Here is a 15,810-nt window from a genome sequence, read left to right as displayed (position 1 = left end):
TAAAACTATGAACTAAACAAACCTTTATTCTTTAAAAATTACCATCTTGGGCCTGGAATGGTCACCTAGCTGTTAAAGTCCTCACCTTAAATGTGCCAGGACCCCATATAGGTGCCAGTTCTAATCCCAGCTGCTCCACTTCCCATCCAGCTCCCTGCTGGTGGCCTGGGAAAGCAGTCAAGGACAGCACAAAGCTTTGGGACCCTGCACCCATGTGGAAGACCTGGAAGAGGGTCCTGGCTCCTGGCTTCAGCTCGGCTCAACTCAGCGGCTTTTGTGGCCCCTTGGGGAGTGAATCATCGGACGGAAGATCTTCCTCTCTGTCTCTCTTCCTCTCTGTATATCTAACTTTGCAATTAAAAAAAAAATCTTTTTTAAAACACACACACAATGGTTAAACCCATTTACAGATTTATTTATTTTTATTATAAATAAATAATATATATTTATATATAGTATGTATAGATATATATATATATTATATATAGAGAGAGAGGAAGAGAGCCAGAGAGATATATATAGATATATATAATATATATATATTATATATATAATATTATTATATTATAATTATATATTATATATTATATATAATATATATAATATATAATATTACCAATTATATATAATTATATAATTATAATAATATATATATTATATAATATATATATAATATATAAATAATTTTATATATATATATATATATATATTACCAATCTTGAGGACTCTGTTACAGTGACAGGAAATGAACTGAGATAACTGGGGTCGCTGAATGAGATCAAATACACATTGTCAGCCCACAGGTCAAAAGTGGCAGGCGGGGGCCGGTACAACGGCAGAGTAAATTAAGATACCACATTCAGGGGCTGACACAGTCGCTCAACAGGCTAATCCTCTACCTTGCAGCACCAACATCCCATATGGGCACTGGTTCTAGTTCCAGCTGCCCCACTTCCAATCTAGCTCTCTGCTTATGGCCCGGGAAGGTAGCAGAGGATGGCCCAAGTCCTTGGGCCCCTGGACCCACACAGGAGATGTGGAAGAAGTTCCTGGTTTTGGATCAACTCAGATGTGGCCATTGCAGGCATTTGGGGAGTGAACCAACAGCTGAAAGACTTGTCTTTCTGACTCTCCCTCTTTCTATAAATCCACCTTTCAAAGAAAAACACCTGCAATGCCAGCATCCCATAGGAATGCTGGTTTGAGACTCAGCTACTCTATTTCCAATCTAGCTCCCTGCCATCGCACTTGGGAAAGCAGCAGGTGATATCCCAAGTACTTTGGGTCCTGCACACATGTGAGAGACCAGGATGAATTTTTAAGCTCCTGGCTTTGATCTGGCCCACCTCCTGCCATCACAGCCACTTGGGGAATTAACTAGCAGATGGAATAACTTTCTTCTATCCCTCTCTGTATAGCTCTTTCAACACATAAATATTTTTATTTTAAAAAATGGTAGACAAGACATGTGCATGAATTATTGGCATCTACCAGAGAAAATAATGAGCTCAAGCTTTAGAAAAGAACTTGGGATCTGTCCCTGATGACACAATGGAGAGGAAGATTGAAGCCCCAATGCCTCATGATGAGGAATGTGACCCATTTTGCAGAGGGTCACAATCAAGACCCTGAGATGGAAATCACAGTAAGCAAATTGTCATGCTAGATCCAACATGGGTCTCAGAACACAACCTTCTTCCCTAGTCCTACTCAGGACATGCGCTCCAAAGGGAGGACAAAATGAGTTTTGTAAGTAAGATACCCCGCACTGCTACAAGGAATGTGACCCCATGGCCAGGGGTAGAAGGCCTCCACCACAGCCTTGATTTGGGACAGAACCAAGCAAATCTCAAACTCTGTGGAAGAGCTAACATACCCGTTACCAACTTCACCATTCCATCTGCAGTTGAGTGGAAAAACTCCTCCAAATCCTCCAAATAGGGGGGAGAGCCTTCCGAAAATGCACAAAAGAATATGCATTATGAAAACTATGCATGGAGCCCAACTGTTTTTGGTACCAAAATAAGCATATCTTTCACTTGCTTTTTTTCACCCACTTTTTGACATACCCTTTTGTAATGTGCTTCCCTTTGAGGTTTTCTGCAAGGTTTTTCTGCTGGATTTTGCCTTAGGATATGATACAGAGGATTATGAGACGGAAAGGAAGGCAGAAGGCTGCCAGATATGAGCCCAGGCACCATGTGAGCTAAAGTGGCCCGGGATGGAGAGTAGGCATGAATGGCTGCCCAATTTGTAGGTTCAGTGCACCCTGAAAAGGCAGGAACCCTTGTTAAAAAATTAGCCAAAATTTCAAGACATGAGTCAAAGGACACTGAGCCCTGAGCTTGAGGCTCTGTGTGTGTGCACTGGGTACAGGCCCATGAAGATGGCAGAGTCCTGAGTTAGCATGCTGGGAAGATGAGGGCCAGCTCCTCAGTGGTCTTCCTTCTGGTGGCTGTGCAGCTGTGATGCAAGGTTCCACGTTCCTCCCTGAAGAGAGGCTAAGTGCCCTGCCAGCGTCACACAGCTCAGAGGAGGACCTAGGCAGGGGCTGTCGTGGGAGATTGTGCTTACAACCAGCAGGGAGGGCAGCCAGAGTTCATGGCTGCCTATGGTTAGCTCTGGGGCTGCGCTCTGCTTTGGTTACTATGTCCAAGGCCTTTTTGGGGAGAGTTGTAAGGGCCTGACAACACGGCTTAGGAGGCTGACAAAGTTTTATTTGGGGCTCCTGGAGTCCAGTAAATCAGCCTCTGGCCCAAAGGACTGTTATCTGAGAAGCCAGACCTTGCCTGTCCCATGTCATAACACTTTAGAGCTTGAAGGGTGTGTCTTGGAGGCCCGAGTAGCCAGAGCTTAGAGAATACCCTATGATTAAGAGTGACTGGGTCTACTCCCTGTAGCGGTGCTGAGGGATTGTCTTCTTTGATGGGGACAGAATTGTCCCCACAGGGGTTCTGGCACACATGTGCCCACATGTGCAACATATAACCACCTGCACACGACCAGCTCAGTGGCTAATAATGGTCAATGTCCTGGTGAGGAACTGACCACATCATAGCAGAGCACTAGCATTTCCAAAGCAGCCTGCCTGCCTCCTCTGGGCAGAGAATGGGGCACGGCAGCGAGCACTGGGGATGCCCTTCCAGGGTTACAGTGCTCACCCTGCCCCCAGGGGCTCAGCTCAAGGTTCTCACAATAGAGACAATGAGACCTGTGTAGCTGAGCTTTCAGCTTTGCTTCAGAAAACACAGATTCAGGACAGAGTATCATAGGATGGTTGAGAAATGACTCCTGGCATCAAGGAGAGGCTTCAGCCCCTTCCTAAAAGTAACAATTAGAGAACTGTCAAGTGTACTGAGTGCTTACTGGATGTCTTGTATTATCCCAGGGGACCTCAAGCTTGCCATGTGACACCTGTATCCTTCTCATGGTCATTTTACAAAGGAGGACTTAAAAGCTGTCAGCAAGGCCATGACCAGCCTAGTTTCTACTGGAATTGCCAAAGGGATTGCTTAGTCATTTATTCAATGGACATTGAGCACACAAGGACACAGTCCCCACCTCACCAAGCTCAAGGTCAAGCATACTTTACAGGACACATCAGGTATGCACATGTGCATGCATGAACCAGGGATCCTGCACAGGGCAGATCTGTTCTGGGCCACTCTGCTTTTGGTCTTTGACTGGAGAAGAAAGGAAGTAGCTTGCCTCTTTTCCCACCATCCCCATCATCCTCCATTGGGACAGAGTTTTAAAGTGTGAAAAAATGGGCCTGGCATGATGGCCCAGTGGCTAAATCCTCACCTTGCATGTGCTGGGATCCCATATGGACACTGGTTCATGTCCCAGCTGCTCCACTTCTCTTCTAGCTCTCTACTTGTGACCTGATTAGTAGAGGATGGCAGTTTGAGCCTCTCCCACAGCCATGAAGGACAATAGTAAGTGAACCCCCACAACCTGCAGAGAACCTCCGGAAGGCAGCACTGCTTCCTCAGGCTCTGTCACTTCTCTCTGTATGACTTGGGGCCCTTCATTCACCTCTCCCCACCTGTGTCTTCATTGTAAACGAGGTGACAGTATTGAGACTGAAAGCATAGACCTCATTAAATGGTGGTTCTCTTTCTGTTTGGCCTCATCATGCCTTTGTCCTAAAATCATGACAGCATAGCCTGGATTAATAAGCAAAGCAAGTTACACTTAAACCTGACCAGATGAAAGAGATTCTTAGAAACAAGTTCCTTCCACTAGATTACTGCAAAGGAAGACCTCTCTTATAAGGTAAAAAATCCCTTTACAAATAGACCTTAATCCTAGAAATGACTATGAATGAGAAATTAGCAACAACCTAGTTATTCTTCCTTCTAGGAGGGAAGTAAGAAGTAAGAATTAGTTAGCAATTTATATCCACCCCATTTCCTTTTTTAGCTTAAAATTGGCAATTGCTGAACCATCTGTAAAAGCAACATAAAACAAAACCAAAAAGCTCTGGTTCCTTTTGTTTATAGCAGCTTTACTGAGCTAAAAGTTATCCACTATAAAATTCACTTGTAAAGTGTCAAATTCAATATTTGTTATTATTATTCACAGAGTTTTTGCAATCATTAGTCCTAATTTATCACCGCAGAAAGAAGTCTCCCACTCATAGCAGTCACTCTCCACTCTCTTCTTCCCTCGGGCCCTGGTCGCCACAAGCCCACTTTCTGTCTCCATGAATGTTCCTATTCTGGATATTTCATGTGAAATGAATCATTCATGTAATCTTTTGTGCCTGGCTTCTTTCCCTCAGCGCTGTGCTGATAAAGGCATGCTGTTGTAGCAGCTGCCAAAACTTCACTCATTTTTGTGGCTGAATAGTATTCCACAGTCTGGGTATATCCATCAATTGGCAAACCCTGGATTGTTTCCACTTTTCAGTTACTGTACTATGTCCTCAAATGTTAATTTTATCTGACTTCCCTTGCAGGTGACAGGTCATTTTTGTGCTGCTTTGACTTTGAACAGTTTCACTGTGATGGAATGGGGTAGGGATCTCTCTGTGATTATCCTACTTGGAGGTGTAGATTAATGTTTTTCATCAAATTTGGGAAACTGCCAACCATCATTTCTTCAGTATTTTTCTCTTGTGTTCCCCTTATGCATATGCTGATGCTCCTGAGGGCATACCATGCTTCTCTGAGGCCCTGTTAATTATTCCCCATTCTTTTTTTTTTTCTCTTTGGAATGCACTATTTCTAATCCTCTTCATCAAATTTGCTGATTCTTTCTTCTGCCTGTTCATATCTTCTATTAAAACCCTCTAGTAAATTTTTAATTGTAGTTGGTGCAAGTTTTTACTCCACGGTTTCTGTTCAGACATTTTAATATGGTTTGTGTCTCTTGGTTGGTGTTTGATGACATTTTTTCATCATACTGTGTCTTGCCTTTAAGTGTGACTTTCTTTAGCTCTTTGAAACTTGCATGTAATTTTTTTTTTTTTTTTTTTTTAGTCTCCATAAGTCAAGCACTTTCTGTTGCTTGCTACCTCCCTCTCCTAACCACTATGGGTGAATCATAATTTCTTGTCTCTGTGCATGTCTTGTAATCTTTGTTTAAAAGGGGGCATCTGAGGTAACATGAGCATTCTCTATCCCCCTGTTTTTCCATTAGGCTGTCAGCTTCTGCTAGCATCACATCCAGCTGTTAAGCCCCTACTCTTTGCTGCATGATTGGTTTGCTCTTTTGGGCAATTTCCTGGTTCATGAGTTGTCCCACATTCTGCCCCAGGTGAAGGCAAAATCCCTTGCAGTTGCTTCTGAGGCAAGCCCTTGTGGTTTGTTCTGACTCTGGAAGGGCTGGACTTAGCTACCTCTCTGTATGTTTTTCTTTTCTGATAGATTAGCTGTCCTCATCAGTGGTGTCCAATGTTTGCAAGAGCTTTCCAGGGGATCCGTGATCAATTCCTGTAGGGAAAGTATCAGAACCCACAGGTGCTTTGGACTCTCCCTGCTACCCACTTGGGATACTCAGACTAAGTTCCTGGCTAGCCCAGTCCCAACCATTGTACCTATTTGGGGAGTGACCCAGCAGGTGGAAGATTTCTCTCTTTGGCTGTAACTGTCTTTCAAATAAATAATAGAAGAAAAATAATAGTTGTGGATATCCTGACACCAACTCTGACTCTAGCTCACTGTTGTTGCATGCTCTAGAAGGCAGTGCCGATGGCTCAAGTGACTGAGTTCCTAGCACCCACAAAGGAGTCCTGGATCAAGTTCTGGCCTCATAGTTTTTGTCAAGCATCTTTGAGGAGTGAACCAGAGGAGGGGAGCTATCTTTGTCAGCCTCTCAAACAAAATTAAAATGAACAACATCAGTAAAACGAAATAAAACCAAACCACACCAGGACTTTAGAGGACAGCTGCCTGAGCCTTAAACATAAATCAGATGTAGCTTGTCACAAGATGGGGTGGGGTAGGGGGGTTGATGCACCTGCAGCTCCTCTTGAGCAGCTTGCCATGCTCCACCCCCTCCCTTTTTATTGCTCAAACTCTACCCGGGAGTCTGAATATTCTGCTGTTCACCAGGAGGGATGGGCAGTCTGTTTATCCAGAAAGTTGGCAGGAGGTGCAAATAAAGCAACCTCTGAGCAAAGAAAGCCACATTCTGAGGTCCTAGTGTTGGTTGTTAGAGAAACATTGTAGAGAAGCAACAAACAGTGTGGGGCAAGGCCTCTGATAATCAGAGGGAAGCACTCTGGGACCAGGACTGGGGACAGCCCCTAGTCTCCTCCAATTGTATTTCTGCCAAATATGCTTTCTGAAGCCTGATTTTGGTGCCTGCCAAAGGGCACATCTAAGTGTGGATCTGGTGAGGCAATTCGGTTAATATTAATGTTGTCATGACAGCCAACGTGCCAGTTTCCATGCCAGCCGGCAGTGTTGGGGCGGTATGCACACTGGAGGAATAGGAAACGCCACCCACCTGCTTGCCACTCAAGCTGTTCCCCTCTATTAGAGCTGCCTAGCTAGAGCAAGGACATCCTTCTGGGTTCCTGTAGCAAGTCCCACACAGGTGCCAGAGACATGACAGGCTTAGTCGATCTCACTATTTCTTGCTACCCCCAGTGCCGTCTTGAAGCTCTCTGTTAACAAGAGATTGGATCTCCTTGTTCCTCTCTGCCCAGGTCTCCCTTCTGGGCTGTGGGTGGAGAACCAGTGGGGCTGCTGTTCACACTCTGACCCAGGTCCCAGAGAGGTAGCTCAGCCAGTGTGTCCAGGAGCCCATGCCTGGGTCCTCTCACACTTGAGTCGGTAGCCACCAGCAGCTCCACTCTGGGTCTTCTAGAGGATGCAGTCAGCTACAAAACTAAACAAGGTACCAGGTACACCCAACCCACACCACTGGTGGCCACCAACACACAGCTTAGCACACATAGCCGACAGGGCATCTAGCGTCCAGGAGGAGTAGTGACCAGCTCAGAGATGTCTTTCTCAGTTTCCCGCTCCCTTGAGCCAAGTGAGTTAAGGCTACCTAATGGTGTTTGATGGGCAGAACAGACAAGCTTGGGGCCAAAGCCAGCAGTTCATTTGCTGGTGCCTGACTTTGTGTATGCCATCAAGGGATATAGCCTGGGGCACAGACTCTTCGAGTCTCTCCATTCTGCCCCCCTCCAATTCAGATGAGATGGGCAACTTATTATCCTTTATTTTAAAGAGTGTGATAAAATGCATGCAACCGGAAATTTACCATGTTATCTGCTCATAGAGTTCACATTGTGCCATCTCTAACATTCTCTGTGTCTTACAAAACTAAAACACAGGATCTGCTAGACAATACCCTTCCGTCCTGGCGCTTCCCCAGCCTCTGTCAGCTCCTGTGAGTGGGACCCCCCTTCACTGTCTACATCATGAAATCACACAGTATTTGTCTTTCAGTGCCTGGCTGAGCTCACTAAGCATTATGGTTTCAAGTTCATACACATTGTAGCCTGTATCAGCTCTTCTTGCCTTTGCAAACCTCAATCATAACATTTTTTTTTCCTTTTAAAAAGATTCATTAATATCTATTTGTGAAAGGCAGAGTTACCAAGAGAAGGAAAGACAGATAAAGAAAGATCTTCCATCCACTGGATTACTTCCCAAATGGTTGCAATGGTGGGAGTTGGGCTTATCTGAAAGCCTGGAGCTTCCTCCGGGTCTCCCACATGAGTGCAGGGCCCAAGGCCTTGCACCAGCCTCCACTGCTTCCCCAGGTCACTAGTAGAGAGCTGGACTGAAAGAGAAGCAGCCAGGTCACAAATTGGTGCCCATATGGAATGCTGGCACCGTGGGCTGAGGCTTAGCGTGCTATGCCATGGCGCCAGTCCTGAGAGCACATTTTTTTAAAATCTATTCAAACACTGTTAGCATTGTTTTTATGTCTTGTTTAGTATGACTCATGAGGATACAAATATTTCTTTGAGAATCTGTTTTCAATTATCTTATAAATATGAGAGCATTTCAAAAGGCTCATGGAAAAGTGGATGTGAAAGATAAGTCTGTTTTGGCACAAAAAAATGTTTTGAAATCCATGCAGTGTTTTCATAATATGAATTTTCCACAAACCTTTAGAAGTGTGGTGTTTTGAGGGACAGCTGAATTGGCTTCTACAGTGCTGCGATCATGTGACACCCCACCTGCAACGGACAAGGGCTCCAATGCCCCCACTTCCTCACCAACTCCCACCATCGCCCCCTGCCTTGCTTTTCCCCCTGCCTCCCTTTCTTTCTTCTGCTGTTGGTATTAGCCCTCCTGTGGCCTCTAGGCAGTATCTCACTGTGACTTTGATTTGCATTTTCTTAATGGTTACTTTTGGTAAGCACCTTAGAGCCACACTTCACACGTACAGAAACAAGCACTACCCAAGGTAAACTGCCCGAAGTTAGCCAGGCGCTTGGCAGTGCTGTGAGACTGGCACTCCAGCCAGCCTGACGCCAGAACTCTTGCACACTTCCCCTCAGGCTTGCTTCCCTCACTCCTCCTCCCCAGCTACCAGTGCCCAACTGAGCATTTTATTCTGCTGTTGCCGCCCATCCCCAATAAAGGAAGCAAGAACGGGAAAGGCTACTGAAGAAACCTAATCCTGGTGCCTGTGTATGTGAACAGATCACAGCAGGTAACCAAAGCTAAGCTACAAGCTAAGGACTCAGGACTAGTAGATCCCTATTCTTACACCCTTAGATCCACCAAACCAGCAAGGAAGTGGCAAACAGGCAGGTCAGCCCTGCTGACAGGGAGGGCTGTGGCCACTGCGCCCTGCCTCCCCAGCAGATGCTGCGGGAGTGGATGGGATGAGCTTCTGACCTCCAGGGCTGCACGAGTGGACGAGCACCCAGAGCCCCCACTTAGGAAATCAAAACCAGAGAGACACGGTCACCAAAGAAGGCAGGTGCTATCACGGGGGATATCCAAGGTGGCCCATGGGCTCAGCCTGCTTTTCTAGAGGTCCTGGAGATCCCATAGCTGCCCCCGCTAGCTGCCACCATGCTCTGGCAGAAGGCACTCCCAAGCGGCCTCCCTGTTCTTGTTTCTTGTCACAGCAGCTACAGTACACTCCTTTGAAAGGCACAAATCAGGTCTCACTGTCCTCATCACCTCACTGTAACTGCATGGCCCACTGGGAGCCAGCCGCTGGAAGGGTCCTAGCTGGTACCCCCTGGCTCCAACCACCCTAACCTGGGGCAGTTCCATTCTGGACCTCACGTTGCTCTGTGCCTGGATGGATTTAATGCCTATTTCCAAACCTAGCTTACACGTTGACATCCCTTGGTGGAGTGTTTCCTCATCTTGCTATTCCACAGAGAGGTGGTTTATACATCCTGGGTCATACAGGACACGTACCAGGATTTGCAGTCAGTGGCCAGCATCCCATCGCTCTCCCCAGGGTTGAAGTAGTCCTCTCTGGAACACAGCCAGCGTGCTCCTGGCCCTCACCAGGTGTCAGGAGGAATTCTGACTCTGGCAACTCAGGAAACTGCCAGGATGCCAAGGGGCTGGCTGCACAGTGGGGAGCCCCTGTCCCCCAGTTAGTGGAGTGTTCAGAGCCTCCTCCAGTTCTCCCCATGCAACCAGGAGCCCTTCTCCGCCCCCCCCCCCCCCCCCGGTGGCTTTTGGAGAAAGTCTAGCTCCCATCTCTGGGCACCTGGGTACAGTAGAGTTCCCCACACCCCTCCTCCCAGTCCGGGGAAGGAAGGTGACTCAGGTTGTGAATCTTAGGCAGCCTGTGGCCAGCACAGCACCATAGGCTCTTAGGAAATACCTCCATCTGTTGTGAAACTCAGAAAGGAAAAGAACAGTTGGCGACCACGTTCTCTCCATCGCTTCTACTGGACAGAAACGATGGGAGGGGTGAGAATGAGACTCGTGGGAGGGTGTCCTGCTCGCTGTCCCCAGAAGTACAATCCAGTCTCACACCAGGCAGGGGTGAGGAGGAGGGCGCTCTGCTGACTCCAGGCCCTGCCACGAGATCTCTGGGAACCTGTGCACCTGTAGAATCCTATGATACCAGCCTGGGGACGGGGACGGTGAGGCGGGGGATGTCTCTGCGCCTCAGACCCCCGGGGCGGGACGTGGTACTCACCTCGGTCACGATGGTGGACAGGTACACGTCCTGGCTGTACTCCCAGCCATCCAGGCAGCCCTCCTGCTCCAGCTGCTCCAGGTCCACGTCGCGCCCAGGCTCCAGCCCCAGCGCCGAGAAGTTGGCAATGGCGGCGAGCCGGTAGCGGCGACAGCTGTGGGGCACCTCGCGGCCGTTCTGCAGCAGCAGCGGGACGCTGTGGTTGCGCCACGCGCTGCTCAGGTTCGCCGAGTCGGGCACCCGGCAGTGGTGCTCCGGGGTCCCCGCCAAGAACACCACTGACATCCCGTTGAAGCCGTTGGGGATGATGCTGGCGCTGAGCAGGAAAAAGATGAGGCGCTGGAAGGGCCCCCACTCGCCCAGGAAGGCGGTCACCTCCTCGTAGTCCCGCATGCTTCCCGTCGTGGGTGACACAGCGTCCTGGGGCAGGGGTGTCGGGGCCGCAAGGCGTCTCCTGAGGTCAGAACGTTCCCGGGAGACGGAGCATGTGAGGGGACTTGTCGGCTTCGGCAAAGTGAGTGACGCGGAGAATGCTCCAGAGGGCGCGCGGGCCACACCCCCGGGCCGGCGGCGGGGCGCGGTCGGGCTCGCAGCTCCGGCCCCGAGCCCCGCTCCGCCGAAGGGGCCACTCGGCTTCCGACGCCCGCTCGTCCCCGGCGAGCCCCGCAGAGGCGACTCGGCCGGGCCCAGGCCCACGTGGGAGGGCGGGCGCAGGGGAGGAGCAGGGGCGGACGAGCGCCGTCTCGGAGAGGCCCCAGCCCAGGGGCCGCGGATTCTGCGACGTGCCGGCCCCCGAGTTGGAGCACCGAGGGCACGGTGGGCCGCGGTGGAGTCCCCGGGCGCCCAGGAAACTCCTCGCTGCGGGCAGCCTCAACCCTACGAGGCGCTAGCTAACTCACCGACCCGGGAGGCCTCGGGACAGCCTGAGCCTCACCTTGGAAAGAGGACGCGGGCCCCGAGCCTGGCAGAAATGAGCAAAGTCACGCTGCGTCTGAGGCGCCTGGGGCCTCTGACAGGGGCTGCCTGCTCGCCCTGAGGGAAACCTTGCACATCAAGCCTGGCCTCCTGCAAGACCGCGGGGTGTTGGGGAGAGCTGCTGCCGCCACACCAGACTTCTGAGTGCGAAGCCCCGGCTCCTCTCCGCACGGCCCCCGGGGCGTTAGATCCGGGCAGGCCGCCAAGTTGTCTTGGACCGGCAGTTCTCGGTTGACAAAAAGGCCTGCCCCCAGTGCAGGAACAGAGGGAGGAGGAGAACGCCCCACTTGAAGCTAGGATCTGGCAGAGACCTCAGCCCACTTCTCCCCCTCCCCTGAAACCTCCCCCTCCGTGTCCCAGACCCAAGCTTGCCTGGGGCCCGCGGCAGGTGGCCCCGACACCACTTTGGAGCTCTTCACTAGAGAGAGCTTCCCGGATGAAAACGCAGAGGGGCGTCTGTGCTTTCCTGCTGAGCCTTCCAGTCTGACCGCGGCTCTTAATTAATTTGGCTTCCCACAGCCTTGGAGCCTTAGATTCTTCACCTAAAGCGAGACCACCTTGTCCTGATGTTCCAGAACGCTTTGCTTTATGCCTATTAATCCGACGAAATTATCTTTATTATTAACAAATTATCTTTACGTCCGCAAGTACTCTATTTGAACATCTTACCATCGCTGACTGAGCTTGCATTTTATCCCTCTGCCTCCACCCCGAATAATAAAGTTAAGCTTGAGACCAGCGCATGTGTGAGGTGGGTTATTTTAAATAGAGAACAGGAAACTAGGCAAAATCAGTGTAAGACTGGAGAATTGAGCTACTCCTTGATTAGTAACCATGCTAAACCAGGGGCTCCAACTAGAGTTTGAGGCTACAGGAACAAATACCAGCTTTGGTCCTGTTTCATATTGTGTTCATCAATAATTTTTGCATAAATTGTAAATTTAATTTTTTTTTTATTACTTGAATGGCACAGTCATAGAGAGAAGGAAAGGCAAACATCCACTGGTTCACTCCCCAGAGAGCCACAAAGGCCAGAACTGAGCCAATCTGAACCTGGGAACCAAGTGTTTCTTCCAGGTCTCTCATGCAGGTGCAGGGGCCCACTGAACCATCCCTCACTCCTTTCTCGAGCTATCAAGAAGCAGGTCTTTGATGTTGTGACCATCTGTGCTTCTACTGGTCAGAAAGGTAGACTAAGTACCAGAACCTTCTCCATTTGGCCTTTCCTACCATACCAACTCTTGCTTGGACTGCCAGCTGCTGAGTGGGTCGACTGCAGTTACTCGCTTAGGGACCAGGTAAGCCTTCCATTGTGGATCTTCAGGCTCACTGGGCCGGTTTGCACAAGAACCCCACATGTCACCTGGCTTGTAAAAGCCCTTGACTTCGCCGGGGACTCAGCATGGTGCTTGCCATTTGTCGGCATTGATCCCAGTTTGTACTCCATGCCCAACAGCCCCTGGCACATCTGGTTCTTTTCCTTTCTCCATCCAAAAAAACCCAGCCCTAGTGGGGAAATAATTTTCACATACACCTCTGGCAGCACTGGGAGTTGGTTTCAGAGAGTTTGCCTTCCTTGAAATCACCAGGCTCCGAGAACGGGCCAAGAGCTGAGACATCCCTGAGGAAACAATCATTTCCACCGTAGCAGCTGTCCTCTGCCTTCTGCACTCTAGATTCTGATTTTGGCAGTGCGGCTGTTCTAGCATCACAGTAACGCCCACTGACTTACTTAGCTCCTGCAGACATCAGGAGTGTCCCATTAGCCATCGCCACAATCACAATGTGGATCCAAAGGCTCTCCCATCTTTGTTCTGTGTGGTGATATGTCCAATCTGTGGAATTCACACTCTGACCTTTGCTGTTCTGGAATCCTCCCACGCCTGTTGACACGGGAGCCCTGTTGTGCTGCCACGGTGAAGGGGCCGTGCTCTGGACTTCCCTTGAGCTTGTATTTTCTGGTTGTCTGTGATAACTGGTAACCACAACCCAATCATCTTATGTCCTTGAGCCTCTGTCCTTCTAGATTCTTCCAAGAAAGACATGGCCTCTTCACCTCCATTTCCGTATGCCACGTTTCAAAGAGTTATCTCAGAAGCAAAGAAGGCTTCATTCATCCTTGCTCAGATCCTGTCACTGAGTCATAAGAGAATGCCCCAAGGTTAATCAGTTCTCCCACAGGTTACCCTTGCTCCAGCCAGAACACAGGACCTGTGATGGCTCCCGGGTGCTTCCTCTTCCCCAGAACGTCAGAAACTGCATCCCCACCCAGGCTGTGCTGATGTCTAACCATGCTTATTGGCCCAGAGGCAGTGGGGCTAGGGGAGCCAGAAGTATTTCTGTAGGGGAAGGCTTCATCTTGGAGGCCTCTTGCTTTTGGTTGGCAGGACTCTGGGCAAGGGGAGGGTTTTTTCTCCTACAGTGAGGGAATCCATCTATTTCTTGGTCACCACCATTACCTCAGCTTGGACACCTGCAGAAGTCTCTTGCTGCCTCTACTTCCATGCTTGCTCCCTCCCCTGGATTCCCCAGCTTGGCCAGCAGAGGGACCTTTCTAAAGATCAGGTCTCAGGTGATGCTCTGACTCCCATTATATTCCTCATGTAATCTAAGCCATTTGATATCAAAGAATTTCTAAGCCCAAGCATGAGACGATCCGGGCTGGACTTTCCAAACTCATTCTTCCACTCACACCCTCATCCACCCCGGGTTGATTATTCTGAGGGGCAAGTGTCTGGGCCAGATGGTTGGAGTGCCAGGAGGCAGTCTGCCATCCTCCTGCCCCACAGTGTGGACCTCAGACCTGCTTGGCTGGAGCAAGCGGAGGCAGGCATGGAACCTAGGAGGTGAGGTGAACAGAGTACTGCCTGCCTCGTGTTCACGAGTAGCCTTGCCAGCCAAGTGTGAGTGTGATGACTGGGCGTACCACAGCGCACTATCCTTGTTGTCGCTCTCTGCAAGTGCTGTTTATCCTTGTTCAAGGTGTTCTGCCTTGGTTGCATGGCTTAGTTGCCATGTTGTATTCTCGGCTTCTCTCACACTAGGCATGGAACACTACAGATACCTGTCTGGAACTCACACATGGAAGTGTGGAAAGCTGCACCTGATTGTGGTTACCAAGACCAGAGGGGACAGGAATCAAGGCATGCATAAGTGGTCCCTCCTTTTGACCTGTAGGCATTTGCAAGATCCATTCCACCAGCTTGGTAAGCAACCTGTGCTACACTTTTGAATTGGTTTCTCATCTTCCATGCTTTACTCTTCCCCAGTCAATCTCATTTCCTCAGACCAGTTCTTAAATAAACTGTGAACACATAAACCTTTGCCTTGGGTTCTGTATTCAGAGGAGAGCTCAGGCCAAGACAGTGGACATCAAGGGTGTCCCTAGCAGGCAGATCTGCAAGGAAGGCATTCAAGAACTAGAACACTCATTTTTGGACAAAGCCATGGACTGCACTGCTGTAGATGAACCATGCTGTAATATCTCCCACCCTAGCATACAGCAGCATCATTTACTAAGACTCATCAATGGTGGGTTAGAAGGAGACACAAGGCAGGGTCAAATATTGGTTATTTCAAGTGGTTTATAACCAGGAAGACTGTTATCCTTAGGAAATTGGACAATGTCTGGAGACTTTTTTTTTTAATCACAGCTGGGAGAGTATGCAGCCAGATCCTGAGGTGCTGCTAAACATACTCAAAAGCACAGGGCGGGCTCTGCATAGCAGCCTAGTGGCTAAATCCTTGTCTTGCATCCACCAGGATCTCATATGGGCACCAGTTTGTGTCCTGGTTGCTCCACTTCCCATCCAGCTCCCTGCTGGTGGCCTGGGAAAGCAGTTGAGGACGGCCCAAGGTCATGGGACCCTGCACCCACGTGGGAGACTCGGAAGAAGCTCTTGGCTTCTGGCTTTGGATTAGCTCAGCTGCAGCTGTTGCGGCCGCCATTTGGGGAGTGAACCAGCAGATGGAGAATCTTTCTCTCTTTCTCTCTGTCTCTTCTTGTCTCTGTGTATCTGCCTCCCCAATTAAAAAAAATTAAAATAAATCTTAAGAAAAAAAAAGAACACAGGCAGTCACTCATGATTTAAAAAAAATGCTTAGAATTCCAATCCAAAGTTACAATAGCAGTGAGAGTAAGAAAGCTTGATTATAACACTTAGAATATATGAACTGCTTTAAAAGCCTTGCAGGGGGTGGAGGGAAGCATCTGAAGTTAGCCTCATAAAGCAAGGCAGGCTG

The 15,810-nt window shown here is 49.2% G+C and overlaps 1 protein-coding gene across 5 annotated transcripts in view; it reads right to left on the bottom strand.

Moving 5' to 3' along the window:
• LOC121150501 (solute carrier family 22 member 4) overlaps positions 1-12,979 on the bottom strand; it is a 39,215-nt gene extending 26,236 nt beyond the window's left edge. The window contains exons 1-2 of one of the 5 annotated variants that reach the window (XM_040971454.1): positions 12,966-12,979; positions 12,731-12,733 (exon numbers count right to left, since the gene is read on the bottom strand). In XM_040971454.1, coding sequence (XP_040827388.1) covers positions 12,731-12,733 — 3 coding nt within the window. In that variant the 5' untranslated portion in view covers positions 12,966-12,979. Of the gene's footprint in view, positions 1-10,593; positions 11,107-12,730; positions 12,734-12,965 lie in introns of those variants that run through there. The other 4 variants (XM_040971437.1, XM_040971434.1, XM_040971444.1 and 1 more) reach the window with 4 other exon arrangements.
• Positions 12,980-15,810: the final 2,831 nt, after the last annotated feature.

This window comes from Ochotona curzoniae, unplaced genomic scaffold (genome assembly GCF_017591425.1).
Source record: "Ochotona curzoniae isolate NIBS_2020 unplaced genomic scaffold, NIBS_Ocur_1.0 contig_1, whole genome shotgun sequence".
In the NCBI taxonomy this organism is placed as follows: Eukaryota; Metazoa; Chordata; class Mammalia; order Lagomorpha; family Ochotonidae; genus Ochotona; species Ochotona curzoniae.
The sequence above is the reverse complement of the archived record's forward strand: the minus strand, read 5'-3'. Positions and strand labels throughout refer to the sequence as shown.